This window comes from Heptranchias perlo, chromosome 33, assembly GCF_035084215.1.
Source record: "Heptranchias perlo isolate sHepPer1 chromosome 33, sHepPer1.hap1, whole genome shotgun sequence".
Taxonomy (NCBI): Eukaryota; Metazoa; Chordata; class Chondrichthyes; order Hexanchiformes; family Hexanchidae; genus Heptranchias; species Heptranchias perlo.
In genome coordinates this window covers 28,158,626-28,171,479 of record NC_090357.1, presented here as the reverse complement: position 1 = coordinate 28,171,479, position 12,854 = coordinate 28,158,626, and the positions used below count along the sequence as shown (strand labels likewise).

General features: G+C 47.2%; 1 protein-coding gene across 1 annotated transcript in view; it reads left to right on the top strand.

Moving 5' to 3' along the window:
• fli1 (Fli-1 proto-oncogene, ETS transcription factor) overlaps positions 1–7,613 on the top strand; it is a 111,000-nt gene extending 103,387 nt beyond the window's left edge. The window contains exon 9 of the mRNA XM_067971102.1: positions 7,142–7,613. Within this exon, the coding sequence (XP_067827203.1) occupies positions 7,142–7,185 (44 nt within the window). The 3' untranslated portion in view covers positions 7,186–7,613. The remainder of the gene's footprint in view (positions 1–7,141) is intronic.
• The last annotated feature ends 5,241 nt before the right edge of the window (positions 7,614–12,854 follow it).

Sequence of the window (12,854 nt, the reverse complement as noted above, 5' to 3'; positions counted from 1 at the left end):
GTGTACCATCCACAGGATGCACTGCAGCAACTCGCCAAGGCTTCTTCGACAGCGCCTCCCAAACCCGCGACCTCTACCACCTAGAAGGACAAGAGCAGCAGGCACATGGGGACAACACCACCTGCACGTTCCCTCCAAGTCACACACCATCCCCACTTGGAAATACATCACCGTTCCTTCATCGTCACTGGGTCAAAATCCTGGCACTCCCTGCCTAAGCACTATGGGAGAACCTTCACCACATGGACTGCAGTGGTTCAAGAAGGCGGCTGTTAGCTAATCATAGCAATCAATCAATGAGTCTACAACAGACCCAGATATGCGGCGAAGAAAACCCCAGTGATGTAGAGCTTTTGGAATCATCGGTCCAAAGCACCTGTTCCTCTCCAGCATGCTACACTTACATGTCATGTCTCAAATGATTCATATACTGTATCCCAAAATGTTATTATATGAGTCACATCAGCTGGCCTGACATTTCAGTGCAGTACTGCAGGAGTGCAGCATTGTTGGAGATGCCATCTTTCAGACGAACTGCAAATCAAAGAACCAGTCTTCCTGATAAGGTAGACGTAAAAGAATCCAATGTTGTTTGTGGGATCTTGCTGCGTGCAAATTGACTGCCGTGTTTGCCTACATAGCAATAGTGACTACACTCCAAAATGAAGTGCTTGAGAGCATCTTGAGGATGCAAGAAGTTCTTTCAACTGACTCTATAGCAAAGACCAGAGATCAAAGCTGGGACCTGTTCTCTATCCCACTGGGCAATACACTATATCAGCTGAATGGTTTCCAAGGTACAAGTATGCAAATATTTTCTATTAAAAAATGAAATCATGCATTCTTTTCGCTACCTAGGCTTAATCTTTCAGTATTAAAAGCTGTAATAATTGTCTCAATGGCAGAAAGTTCCTCGGAGATGTTCCCACTCCGTCACCATTATTTTACTGGCACACAAGAAGCTCCGAGGAATGCATCAGCCAATACTGGGTGGGGGTCAGGCCTGGGTCAGGGTTTGGGTACTGTGTTGGGGGTCAGGGCCTGGGTCGGAGGTCGGGCCCTGAGTCAGGGGTCGGGTCCTGTGTCGTGGGTCAGGTCCTGGGTCAGAGGTCAGGTTTGGAGCCTGTGTTGGGGGTCAGGCCCTGAGTTGTGGATTGGGCCAGGGTCAGGACCTGGGTTAGGGATCAGGTGGGGGGCCAGGCACTGGGTCGAGGGCCAGGTCCTGGGTTGCGGGTTGGGCCGGGGTCGGAGGTTGGGGTTTGAGTCGGGGGTCAGGCCGGGGGTCGGGGTTCGGGTCGGGGTCAGGCTGGGGTCGGGGACTGGGTTGGGGGGTTGGGGCCTAGGGCAGAGGTCGGGTCGGGAGTCATCGAGCCAGGAGACACGGGGCCGTGGTGGGGTGGGTGGGAGATCAGGATTCAGGTGCCAGGCTGGGGGGTGACTGAGAGTCAGGGATCTCGGGGCCAGGAGCGGTGGCAATCGGTAAGGTCCTTTAATATAGGGTTGGGAGGGGCATTCTTGCTCCTCCCGGCTTCACATTCCAGTTAGTTATTTACTTTCTTTGTTGCAGGTGATCCCTAGGCCTGGTTTCTCTGAGTGTAGCTCGCGATAGCACCGGCTGCCTCAGGGCAAACCAATCTTTGAGTAGGGACCTCAAGCTGATGTTAGGCCCCTTATAGGCCTGCTTCAGGCGTGGGTAAAGGACGCCTCTTGATTGTCCTCACTCAATATGGGGGGTGGCGCACCTCTGGCCAGAAGTGTGCATGCGCTCCCAGCCAGCTATTTTGCGGCTTTAGTAAGCCGCATAGCCCCTGAAAAACAGACTCTACATGGTCCGATTTCTCAACCAATAAGTCTAAAGGAATGGTGAACCATTTTGGCTGCCGTAGGTTGTAGATGGAAAATGGGGCACTTGGCATAATCTGCCAAACTGTCGGGCGGTAACAATAGACAGAATGGAGCTCCTGAACTTTAACCACAGCAGAGTATACAAGTATAGTCTGAAGACCCTATAGGGTGCAGGAGAATATCAAACATACATCATGTGGTTGGAGTCATACCTGGCACAAAGGAAGATGGTTTGTTGGAGGCCAATCCACTCAGCTCCAGGATATCGCTGTAGGAGTTCCTCAGGTCAACGCCCTAGGTCCAACTATCTTAAGCTGCTTCATCAGTGACTTCTCCTCCATTCTATAGAAGTGGGGCTGTTCGCTGATGATTGCACAGTGCTCAGTTCAATTCGCAATTCCAAGACAGGACAGTGTGTGACTCCGAGGCGAACTTGAGGTGATGGTTTCCCATGACATTGTTGCTCTTGTCCTTCTTGTTGGTGCAGGTTGCAGGGTTGGGAGGTGCTGTTGAAGTAACCTTGATCAGTTGCTGCAGTGCATCCTGTAGCTGGTAGTGGGGGGCGTTAAAATTAAGTCCGCCGGCAGGGGCGGCAATCAAGCGGATTGTTCTATCCTGGATGTTGCTGAGCTTCTTGAGTGTTGTTGCAGCTACAGGTCGTGGTGAGTATTCTACCACACCCCTGAATTGAGCCTTGTAGATGGTGGAGAGATTTTGAGGGGTCAAAAAGTGAACCACTCATCATGGAGTACCCAGTCTCTGCTCTGTGCGTGTAATTGACATGGCTGGCCCAGTTCAACGTCTGGGTAATGATAACCCTGAAGATGATGATGGTGAGGGACTATCCTCCTTGGGGAGCAAGATCTTGACTTGGCACCAAAATGTCCATAGTGATGATTTTTTAAAATTCGTTCATGGGATGTGGGCATCGCTGGCGAGGCCAGCATTTATTGCCCATCCCTAATTGCCCTTGAGAAGGTGGTGGTGAGCCGCCTTCTTGAACCGCTGCAGTCCATGTGGTGAAGGTTCTCCCACAGTGTTGTTAGGAAAGGATTTTGACCCAGCAACGATGAAGGAATGTCGATATATTTCCAAGTGGGGATGGAGTGTGACTTGGACGGGAATGTGCAGGTGGTGTTGTTCCCACGTGCCTGCTGCTCTTATCCTTCTAAGTGGTAGAGGTCGCAGGTTTGGGAGATGCTGTTGAATAAGGCTTGGCGAGTTGCTGGAGTGCATCCGGTGGATGGTACACACTGCAGCCACTGTGCGCCGGTGATGAAGGGAGTGAATGTTTAGGGTGGTGGATGGGTTGCCAAGCAAGTGGGCTGCTTTGTCCTGGACGGTGTCAAGCTTCTTGAGTATTACTGGAGCTGCACTCATCCAGGCAAATGGAGAGCATTCCATCACACTCCTGACTTGTGCCTTGTTGATGGTGGAAAGGCTTTGGGGAGTCAGGAGGTGAGTCACTCGCCACAGAATACCCAGCCTCTGACCTGCTCTTGTAGCCACAGTATTTATGTGGCTGGTCCAGTTAAGTTTCTGGTCAATAGTGACCCCCAGGATGTTGATAGTGGAGGATTCGGTGATGGTAATGGGAGGTGGTTAGACTCTCTCTTGTTGGAGATGGTCATTGCCTGGCACTTGTCTGGCGCGAATGTTACTTGCCACTTGTGAGCCCAAGCCTGGATGTTGTCCAGGTCTTGCTGTGTGCTGACTCGGACTGCTTCATTATTTGAGGGGTTGCGAATGGAACTGAACACTGTGCAATCATCAGCGAACATCCCCATTTCTGACCTTTTGATGGAGAGAAGGTCATTGATGAAGCAGCTGAAGATGGTTGGGCCTAGGACACTGCCCTGAGGAATTCCTGCAGCAATGTCCTGGGGCTGAGATGATTGGCCTCCAACAACCACTTCCATCATCCTTTGTGCTCGGTATGACTCCAGCATTTGGAGAGTTTTCCCCCTGATTCCCATTGACTTCAATTTTACGAAGGCTCCTTGGTGCCACACTCGGTCAAATGCTGCCTTGATGTCAAGGGCAGTCACTCTCACCTCACCTCTGGAATTCAGCTCTTTTGTCCATGTTTGGACCAAGGCTGTAATGAGTTCTGGAGCCGAGTGGTCCTGGCAGAACCCAAACTGAGCATCGGAGAGCAGATTATTGGTGAGTAAATGCCGCTTGATAGCACTGTCAACGACACCTTCCATCACTTTGCTGAAGATTGAGAGTAGACTGATGGGGTGGTAATTGGCCGGATTGGATTTGTCCTGCTTTTTGTGGACAGATTATACCTGAGCAATTTTCCACATTGTCGGGTAGATGCCAGTGTTGTAGCTGCACTGGAACAGTTTGGCTAGAGGCGCAGCTAGTTCTGGAGCACAAGTCTTCAGCACTACAGCTGGGATGTTGTCGGGGCCCATAGCCTTTGCTGTATCCAGTATACTCAGACGTTTCTTGATATCACGTGGAGTGAATCGAATTGGCTGAAGACTGGCTTCTGTAATGGTGGGGATATCGGGAGGAAGCCGAGATGGATCATCCACTCGGCACTTCTGGCTGAAGATGGTTGCAATCGCTTCAGCCATGTCTTTTTCATTCACATGCTGGACTCTGCCATCATTGAGGACATATATTGAGACAAAGTCAGCCCTCGGGGCCAGACTTGTTAATCTGGTACCTGAGCCAAGCATGTCTGTAATATTCCAGGACACTAATTGGATGCTTCATTTGCCAACTGTGGTCTGGAGGTGATGATATTTGGGCTGAGCTATTTCCCATTTGACCCCAGATAACTCTGTAAGCCTCATGGGTAGGGTAATCCTAGCTGTAGAAGCAGCAGGAACCTAACTAGTGTACTGTGATAGCAACCTGTGTGGGTTTAGTAGTTACCCCTAAGCCTTGGCTATTGACAACATGCACCTGAATTCTTTGAGCTCAGACTAAGAAAGAACGTACTTTTATGGATTTTTCAGTCGCTTTGGAGACCCTTACACCAGGTGATGGCTTTTGGTGTCGTTCAGACAAATGACTGGTCGAAAAGAAATCGCCCAGCTCAAGGGGACTAATGGAAGCAAAATCCATTCAACTGTTGAAAAAAATAATTTTAAAATTGAACTTAACCAAATTCCAAGTCACAAGAATATGGTAAACGCATTCAAAAAGGTCAGAGCAATGTAGGGAACAGTTTGAGGAACAAACAGTGCGGGAATGACTGGATTCTTTCAGAGGTATAAGCTTTGATGTTTCTCCAATTACTTTCAAAGTGGGAGAGGAGCTGATTCAGAGCAGCCCTGTTACTCGGGGCTCTTTTGACAGTTTTTATTTCAGTGGTAACAGTGATCCTCAGTGTGGACTGAGGACTAAAGTTTGACTTCTCACTGAGCAGCAGCCAGCACCAATCCCCAGTGTGTGTCTCACTGTGTAAATAACAAGCAGCTTCAAGCACTAGCCTGCAGTCCTCTTCCCCCCTGAGCAGATTCAGACATTTTTGAAAGTACACATGAAGCAGATGCATTTCAAGGCATGAATTAAAATAAAATCAGTTGAATGGGCCCTTGGTTTAACGTCCAGTCTGAGCTGAGTTGGCTGATCTCAGCTCAATCAGCAGTTGGGTGCTGCTATTTACCTCAATGCCCTGGATTATAGAGAGGAAAAACCATCTAGGGCTCCCACTCCTGGGGGGTGAAATTTTCTTTGGGTGGGGGCGCCACTGGCAATCCGGAACAGTCGCACATTATGCACCTCGTCCCGATTTTCCTTCCCATTGAAGTCCCACTGATCGCCAACCAATGACTCCTGCTGAAAAGTGCGTGTGTGTGCACGAGTGAGTCTGTGTGCATGCATGTGTGCACATATGCGAGAGTGTGCTCGCATGTATGTATGTGTGTGCATGTGCATGCATGTGTGTGCGCATGTGTGAACATGCGTGCATGTGTAGGTGTGTGTGTATGAGTGTGTATATGTGGGTGAGTCTGTGCGTGTGCTTGCACGTGCACATGCACACGTGTGTGTGTCTGTGTGTGTGTGCATGCTTGCGTGTGTGTATGTGCCATGTATGTGTGTGTGCATGTATGTTTGCATATGTGTGTGTGCACATGTGTGCATGTGTGGATGTGTGTGTGTGCATGTCTGTGTGTGTCCGTGTGTCTTGTGCGTGCGTATGTGTGCGTACATGTGTAAATTGTGGATGAAGGCAGTGTTGGGTTCAGTGTGATGTCACCCCTCCTCCCCACTATGATTGACTAACTCACTGTCTAGGCTCATGTATGAAGCCTGGCTGCTTGGCATCGTTAGACCATAGAAGGTTACCGAACAGAAGAAAGCCATTCAGCCCATCATGTCTGTGACGGTCCCTTGCTAGAGCAATCCAACATTAATCCAACTGCCCCACTCTCTTCCCATAGCCTCGTATCTTCCTCTGTTTCAAATATTTAGCCAATTTTATCTCTGCCTCAAGCACTCCCTGTGACAAAGCATTCGGTGCTCTAACAACCCTCTGTGTAAAGATATTTCTCCTAAGCTCTTTACTCACTCTTTGTGACAAGAGAGAGGATGAGAGAAAATTGGGGGAAAAAAATCCCTTGAAAGATTGTAAAAAATACAAACTTCAATGATAACCTTGCAGCCAAGGAGCAGGGCTGTGATTGTGTCTGATTCAATATGGAGATGGGAAGAGTCAATGTGCATTGGAACTGAGAAAAACCAGAATCTCGCTGTGCTTTTGCAAGTTTTACCCCTTAATAAAATGTTTCCTGTTGCTGCTTTCCCATAGTAACAAATGGCATCACATTACACTGTTATTGTACATAACACATCAGTGGAAGTGCAGCCATCACGGAAAGCAGATATATTTTCCAGGGCAGCCCAGGATGTTATTTAAAATGAAGTCAAAGTCTGACAGTACTTGGCCTTTTACTCTCCCCAACGCCTTTTCTATTTTCTCCACATGTTTCTCACCTCTCCCCCTTTCCTGTATTGAAGGTCTTGAATCCTTTGATGGGGTGATGGGTGCCAACTACCCTTTGGTACCCTGTCCTAATGCTCATTATTCAGGCATGGGCCTAGATAGGAGTGTCATCAGCTATTTGACCATAGTTACCATCACAGAGGTTACAAGTTCAGGGTCTGTCTTAGATATTCCTTTGGGTTCAGCTGGTCATTCCCATAAGTATCTGAGTGCCTTACATTCAGGAGTGTGCCCAAACTGACCAATATCTAATTATTTTACAGCATGAAACAGTGTGAAACAATAGTATCCACTTGGGATCTGATCTGGATATTGTGTATTTCGCAGGTGCCCTCCCTTGTGTTCCCCCAATCTTTTCGAAAGCAGACTGAGAAACACTTGGTAAAATGAGATCTGAATTGATGAGCTGCTTTATTTCACAGACAGCAAGTGAACATACAGACTAATAAAGAAAATTCTACTTGCTTAGCTCAAGAAGTTCGAAATGTGGGAACATTATCACCTCCAAGTTCCCCTCCAAGTCACAAACCATCCTGACTTGGGCATATATCGCCGTTCCTTCATCATCACTGGATCAATATCTTGGAATTCGTAAGCCTAACACCATCATGGGAACATCATCAGCAAGGACTGCAGCGGTTCAAGATGAAGGCCCACCATCACCTTCTCAAGGGCAACTAAGAGATGGGCAATAAATGCCGGCCTTGTCAGCAACATCCACATCCCAAGAATGAGTTAAAAAAGAAATCCCTCCTCTGTCCTCGAGAATGTGGGGAAATAATAAACCACATGCACCATCCCTTTTGTGGACTGACTTACCTAACTGCAAAAACAGCATTTTTAGCTTCCAGCTCTGGATCAAGGGCTGCATCTCACTTAGTCTCTGGTCTTTAAACCCTGACTGTCTATGTAACCCTTTGACCCTGTGACAACAGCTGAGGTTGAGCACGTCCTTACCCAACATCAACAGCAGGGCCCACTCGATAGCAGCTGTGGACAATCTCCCTCGCCCTAAATGGGGAGTGCGGTGTCCGGCAGCAGCCCTCCTGCCACAGGCACAGGTAGAGATTAGATAACTCAACACAGGCAGGGGGCGAGACCCGGATCAGAGGCAGAGCCTTTGATCCCTATTAAGAGACTCATGAGAGGGTGACATTCGACTTGGGCAGGGATGGAAAATGGGCGGTTCGCATCTGCCGACCCTTACACGCACACCCCATTGCAGAACTGAATATCGGAAGGGACATATAACCGACGTCAGATCTGATACCCCACGTTTGCATCCCCGCCCATGTTAAATTTCATCGCCCATCAATTTTATAATCTGCTATAGCCCATGTCCAAGCTATCTCCACCACTCTATCACTGTTTGTGCATTGTGTGACCTCTCATTTCAACAGCCTCATTATGACTTAAAATTCATTTGAATGCTTTAATGATTATGACTATCTTTCAACTCTCTGATATACCCCACACCCCTCACTGTAACACTGATATACCCCACACCCCTCACTGTAACACTGATATACCCCACACCCCTCATGGTAACTCTCTGATATACCCCACACCCCTCACTGTAACTCTCTGATATACCGCGCACCCCTCACTGTAACACTGATATACCCCACACCCCTCACTGTAACACTCTCTGATATACCCCATACCCATAGGAACATAGGAACATAGGAACAGGAGTAGGCCATTCAGCCCCTCGTGCCTGCTCCGCCATTTGATAAGATCATGGCTGATCTGTGATCTAACTCCATATACCTGCCTTTGGCCCATATCCCTTAATACCCTTGGTTGCCAAAAAGCTATCTATCTCAGATTTAAATTTAGCAATTGAACTAGTATCAATTGCCATTTGCGGAAGAGAGTTCCAAACTTCTACCACCCTTTGTGTGTAGAAATGTTTTCTAATCTCGCTCCTGAAAGGTCTGGCTCTAATTTTTAGACTGTGCCCCCTACTCCTAGAATCCCCAACCAGCGGAAATAGTTTCTCTCTATCCACCCTATCTGTTTCCCTTAATATCTTATAAACTTCGATCAGATCACCCCTTAACCTTCGAAACTCCAGAGAATACAACCCCAATTTGTGTAATCTCTCCTCGTAACTTAACCCTTGAAGTCCGGGTATCATTCTAGTAAACCTACGCTGCACTGCCTCCAAGGCCAATATGTCCTTCCGAAGGTGCAGTGCCCAGAACTGCTCACAGTACTCCAGGTGCAGTCTAACCAGGGTTTTGTATAGCTGCAGCATAACTTCTGCCCCCTTGTACTCTAGTCCTCTAGATATAAAGGCCAGCATTCCATATGCCTTCTTGATTATTTTCTGCACCTGTTCATGACACTTCAATGATCTATGTACCTGAACCCCTAAGTCCCTTTGGACTTCCACTGATTTTAACTTTTTACCATTTAGAAAGTACCCTGTTCTATCCTTTTTTGATCCAAAGTGGATGACCTCACATTTGTCTGCATTGAATTCCATTTGCCACAGTTTTGCCCATTCACCTAATCTATCAATATCGCTTTGTAATTTTATGTTTTCACCTACACTGCTTACAATGCCACCAATCTTTTGTGTCATCGGCAAACTTAGATATGAGACTTTCTATGCCTTCATCTAAGTCGTTAGTGTAACACTGATATACCCCACACCCCTCACGGTAACTCTCTGATATACCGCACACCCCTCACTGTAATACTCTGATATACCACACACCCCTCACTGAAACACTGATATACCCCACACCCCTCACTGAAACACTGATATACCCCACACCCCTCACGGTAACTCTCTGATATACCTCACACCCCTCACTATAACTCTGATATCCCCCACAACTCCTCACTTTAAAACTCTACCTCACACCCCTCACTGTGACACCTATCACTCATTATAACACTCTGACAGACTTTCTGATATAGCCTGTACTTCTCACTGTAATGCGGACTGAGATATCTATCTATAAACTATCTATATTAGAACCTGCTGAAGACCAAGGCCACAGAATGTGAAGCATCTCTCGCTCCTCCTGAGAAATATGGATATTCTTATCTCTATGATGTTTGGCCCTGGTGCAAAAATGCTTTTCCAAATTCTCCACAGGAAACAAACATCAGCATGAAAGGGAAATAAAGTTCACAGGAGTTAAATGCGGCCCATTTTACGTTCCTCGTCAGGCCAATTATAAGTTGCTTAAAATGTGCAATTCATAGCCAAACCCAATGACAACACATTGAGTCACATCCAACTCCCATTCTACAGAACTCCAATCCATCAGTTTCTGTTGTTTGCTTCAAATGCCCACATCACATCGCACTCCCATTGTATAGAATCCCAAAAGACAAATGGGTTGAAATCATACTGTGAGATAATGATATTACATGGATTAATGCCTTGTTGAACAAATTAACACCTTTGTTAAAATAGTGGACAGCAATTTCTATGAATGAATTAACAAATTTGTTACGAACAATTCCTCCCTATTCACTCTATGTATAGAATCCCAATCGACCAAATCCAATCCCATTTATTGCTATTACAGAATTGCAATGATCCAAACTCTTTCCCATTCACTCCTATTGTATCGAATCCCAATGATCCAAGCACCCTAAGTGTCAGAAGGTTGTGTGTTCAAGCCTGACTCCACTATGGGAGCAAATTTCCACTGGACTTCTCCAACTCATCTGCCGTTAGTGGACGTGCTCCACCTGAAATGAGTGGGGGTCTCTATTGGGTCACATTGTGTCTGCCTCCTCTTCCCTTGGCTAACCTGATGAGCTCATTAAATCCCTCCCAGTATTGGGTTACAAGGGATGCAGGAGGGAGCACTCCTTCCTTTAGTCCCACAAAGCTGAGTCCTCCGTCGGTGGATTTCAGACAGTAACACCTCAACTGAGGAGTCAGAGAACTCGGGGGCCTGGTAATAAGTCCTCAAGCTCCCTGAAATGTCGTAATATGAACAAACAAACCAATCCAAAAAAGGTCAAAAACGGCAACAACAACTTGTATTTATACAGTGCCTTTAACGTAGTAAAACATCCCAAGGCGCTTCACAGGACTGTTATCAGACACAATTTGACACTGAATCGGAAAGGTAGACTGCACAGGATACAGCTGGTAACACTATTCCAGAGGTTAGTTGATTGTCTTCAATTTGATTCAACTAAAAATATATATATTTTTTAAAAAGACTAAATACTTTGGAAAATTATGTATCAGCTAAAGACCCTCAAGACCACCGTTCCCCCCCTCACCCCCGCTAACCAAATGTGCCTCAATTAGAAGAAATATCATCCTGTAATGAAAAAACAGAAGGATAAACGAACCCATCCAATAAAATCAAAAATGGGAGCCAAAAAATTAGATAAAATGCAATTCTGGGAGCAATAATCTTGAGCCAGCACAAGTCAAAGGTCAGGAAGGGCCTTCCATTGTGGACATCTTTAAAGGTCGAGAGTGCGGACTGGGCAAATATTGTAAAATTGAGGACTAGCGCCAATTTTAAAGGCTTAACGAGAAACTGGAATAACCCAATCAGCCCAACACAGGTGGTCAGAAAACATCAGACTGAGGCACAGATCCTGGGGATCAAGGGTTGCATCTCACTCAGTCTCTGGTCTTTAAACCTCCTCGCCCTGAGTTGAATTTACTTCCCTCTCGGAGGTAGATTTTACATAGCCCCATTTTCCTCATGTTCTTTTTTATTCTCCTTCCTTCAGTAATTATTCAGTCCCTTTTGAAATGTTCTAAACCGATCGCCAAAGCATTTAACATTCCAATAATTTTTTGCATGAAGAGAGTTCCTTCAAATCTCCCCCTTTATCTATCTTGTGCGTATCTTGAGATCAAGGCCTTCGATTTCCTGACCAGTGGAAAGAATCTATCGACATCCACCTTGTCTATTCCTTTTGTCATTGTGAACACCTCTATCGGATCATTCGCTCAACTGTCTCAGCCCTACTGCCTTTGGCCTCTTCTCCTAACTCAGATTCCATATCTTTGGCACCATGCTCGTAAACCTTCGTGCACTTTAGCAGAATCTGTGGGCGTGAAATTGGTCTCAGGCGGTAATATAAAACGGGCGATAGCGAATCGGCACAACTGATGGATAAGAGAATCGGCCGTGATGTAAAAGGGGCAGTCACTCCTAGTGCCCATTTCAGCTGCCATTGAAGACAATTTCACCCCGATATCTCTCCTATCGTGAGGAGCCCAAAATTATACACCCGATTCCAGATGTGGTCCAACTATCAGTTTGTACAGAGTCACCCTGGCCTCTTAGGGGCGATTTCACTCTCATACACAGCGCGGAATGTTTAGTTCCGGGAACAAAGGGGTGGGGGTTTGTTGCTTGGGTCTCTGTCCCCATCTTTAATGCTCCCAGGGGATTTCTGGAGCTTCCCTCAAGGGGGGATTGGACTGCCTGAGCCTGAAGCAGGTGCAAGCGAAGGGCAGGGAGGCCAGTGAGGTGGGCGTTCGTATAAGCTCATTCTCCTCCCCCACACTGGAAGGGCAACGAGTTTGAGTTCTACCCAGGATAAGTAGGCCTTAGGCCCTGTAATCAGCCCCTCACCAACCGAAGATTCAGAGAGCACCAGGAAGGAAAGACCAGGAGGTCCGGAAAAGGTAAATCCCCTTTACTTTCAGCAAGGATCAGAGATGAAATCCTTGAGCTCCGCTGGTTGGATGGTGACCAGAAAGCCTCAAAGCCAGCGGCCATTCCTGCTGCTGCAGGCCTCCCAGGCTGCAGTTTCAGCCCATGTCCAAGCATAAGGCCCAGCCAAGGGGTGGGCCCGGGCCTAGGCTCAGGTCTGGGTCTGGGCCCGGGTTACATTGGGCCTGGGCTAATGACTAGAGTTCACAAATACAGGGGGGTTCAGTCAGGTCAGTGCTTGACTAGCGACAGGCACAGTGGTGGGGGGGGGGGGGAATCATTGGCCCTCGTTCTGTCCAGCTGGATGTCAGTGACGAGGGGTCACCAGTTTAAAATTCTTATGGAGGACAGAGATGAGGTGAAATTTCTTCACACAG